General features: G+C 36.4%; 1 protein-coding gene across 1 annotated transcript; it reads left to right on the top strand.

The window, feature by feature from the left end:
* Nucleotides 1-734: 734 nt before the first annotated feature.
* Nucleotides 735-1764, top strand: LOC108452090 (uncharacterized). Its single transcript, XM_017749830.2, has 3 exons — nucleotides 735-1022; nucleotides 1099-1312; nucleotides 1447-1764. The coding sequence occupies exons 1-3, from the start codon at nucleotides 873-875 to the stop codon at nucleotides 1491-1493; spliced, it is 411 nt and encodes a 136-aa protein (XP_017605319.1). The 5' UTR covers nucleotides 735-872; the 3' UTR covers nucleotides 1494-1764.
* Nucleotides 1765-1978: the final 214 nt, after the last annotated feature.

Here is a 1978-nt window from a genome sequence, read left to right as displayed (position 1 = left end):
AATCTCTAAGCCTGCTTCACACCAAATTTCCTCATTTTCATCCTTGAGGACAAGGATCTTTTCCTTGGGAGGCAGTACTTGTTACAGGCTAGAAAATTAAGCAAGAAATGGGAGAATAAAAAAGGAGTTAGTTATAAACAGTTAGTTAATTTAAGTAAAACGGGGAGTTTTAATCCTAAGAATAAAACAACAAAACAGGACATAGGGATTTAGTTAAACGGTGAGTTTGATTATACAGAAAATTGCCACGTTGTTTTTCTTGTTATTTTTCCTTGTTAAGCATAAGTTGTATGGGAAACAGTTATGAAAATATACTGAAGGAAAAATTTAGAGTTCTTCTATTTTCTCTATTCTTCTTCTCTCTTAAATTTCTTCTACTCCGAATTTGAGACCCCAACATAGGCAAGCTTGGCATTGCATCTTTTGGCTTTGGCTGTTGCAAACCATGGATTCTGTTAGTGACAACTCCTTCGAGGGTTTGTTTTGTTTTTCTTTTGGAGAGAAGTTGCTTGAACTGGATTTGTCTTTGTTTGTTTTTGTTTTTTCGTTTTGGGCTTGGCCCAGGTATACGTTCGTTTTGTTTTGGATTTCTGCTTCTCTTTTTTTGCCCATAAATGACCCAGTTTACATAATTGGTAAAGAATTTTGAGTAGAGGGTCCGGCCATATACCCTGTCAAGCCCATAAAAATTTGGAAAGTTGAATTAAGGGTAAAAAAGGAATTTAGCACTGTCAAAAGCATCCACTAATGTAAGAGCCGCGCCACTGCAGCGGCCAATTCCCCCAAAATTCAATTTAAAAGTTCCCCCTTTCTCTTGAATCAATCAATTATCCAACCGTTTTTGTTTGCAGATAAAGTGGAAAAGAAAAAGAATGCAGATCCAGGTAAAGTGTAGTTGTGGGGCAGAGAAGTGCCCTGAATGGGCAATTATCGAATTGCAAGGTGTGGTTGAAGTGCAGCCTTCTTTCCAGCATTCTCTCCAAAACCTCCAAATCGGACTGCTTTGTCGCCCTTCTTCCCAGGTTTTTTTTTCTGCTTTTTCTTTTAGATTATTACACTGATACCCCCATTACACTTTCATGTTAACTAAATCTGCAGGAGAATTACACTTTCACGGTCGGCTATCATGAATTAACAGGGTACAAAGTGGCCCTTAAGAAGCCCATGGTGGTTCTCAAGAAAATTAAGTACATGGACGTGGAGCGGCAAATTGATGAGGCTACTTCTTCTTCATCGTGCGTAGAGCTCGATGTTGTTGGATTTATTCGCCACAAGATTTTGTTCAAGACCAGGCCCACGGCCTTGATCTCTGGTTAGCTTTACCTAATCATTTCTAAAAATAAAATAAAATAAAATAATTTTTTTTTTCTCCTCTTGAAGTTGCTAACATAGGCAAAACCTTATCAAGCTTGTATATTTCTGATATTTTATTGTTGTTTTGAACAGGACCACAACCCACTGTTAAGGAAAAGATTAATGCGGAAGGTGCCTGATGGCACTTGAATGTTTCTAACTTGCTAAATGCTTGTTTAATTAACTATGTCAGTGGTGCTTCTAGTTTTGAGATGCTTTCTTTTGTTTTGTTTAATTAACTATGTCAGTGGTGCTTCTAGTTTTGAGATGCTTTCTTTTGTTTTTGCCCCCTTGATCTACTCATCGTCTAGGTAGTCATGTTTTGATTGTGTAATATTAATTAATTGTTTTATATAAATTTTGATGACACTTGTTAAATCTCCATTAATGAAGTCTTCGCAGAGTTGGTAAGAGTGGAGGTTTGAGTTTTAAGCATCTAGATTCAAAATTCATTATATAGGGTATCTGAATCTCACTATGAGTTGTAAGTTTTAGTTCAATTACTCAGTTGTAATTTAAAAAAATTGGTTAAATCTAGTGTGGTATACTTGTGTGTCATGTGAGGCTTAGATTTAAACATGATTCTTGAAAGGTTGGTTCCATGGTATTGTTTCTTGATGTGCCC

Source organism: Gossypium arboreum, chromosome 8 (assembly GCF_025698485.1).
Source record: "Gossypium arboreum isolate Shixiya-1 chromosome 8, ASM2569848v2, whole genome shotgun sequence".
Classification (NCBI taxonomy): Eukaryota; Viridiplantae; Streptophyta; class Magnoliopsida; order Malvales; family Malvaceae; genus Gossypium; species Gossypium arboreum.
Note: the sequence above shows the minus strand (reverse complement) of the source record. Positions and strands in the feature narration are given on the sequence as shown.

Bases quoted from the DNA above. Each gene is read 5' to 3' on its own strand.
- LOC108452090 (XM_017749830.2), top strand. From the start codon at position 873: ATGCAGATCCAGGTAAAGTGTAGTTGTGGGGCAGAGAAGTGCCCTGAA. The intron at 1,023-1,098 runs GTTTTTTTTTCT...CTAAATCTGCAG, and splicing joins TTTGTCGCCCTTCTTCCCAG to GAGAATTACACTTTCACGGT. The intron at 1,313-1,446 runs GTTAGCTTTACC...TGTTTTGAACAG, and splicing joins GCCCACGGCCTTGATCTCTG to GACCACAACCCACTGTTAAG.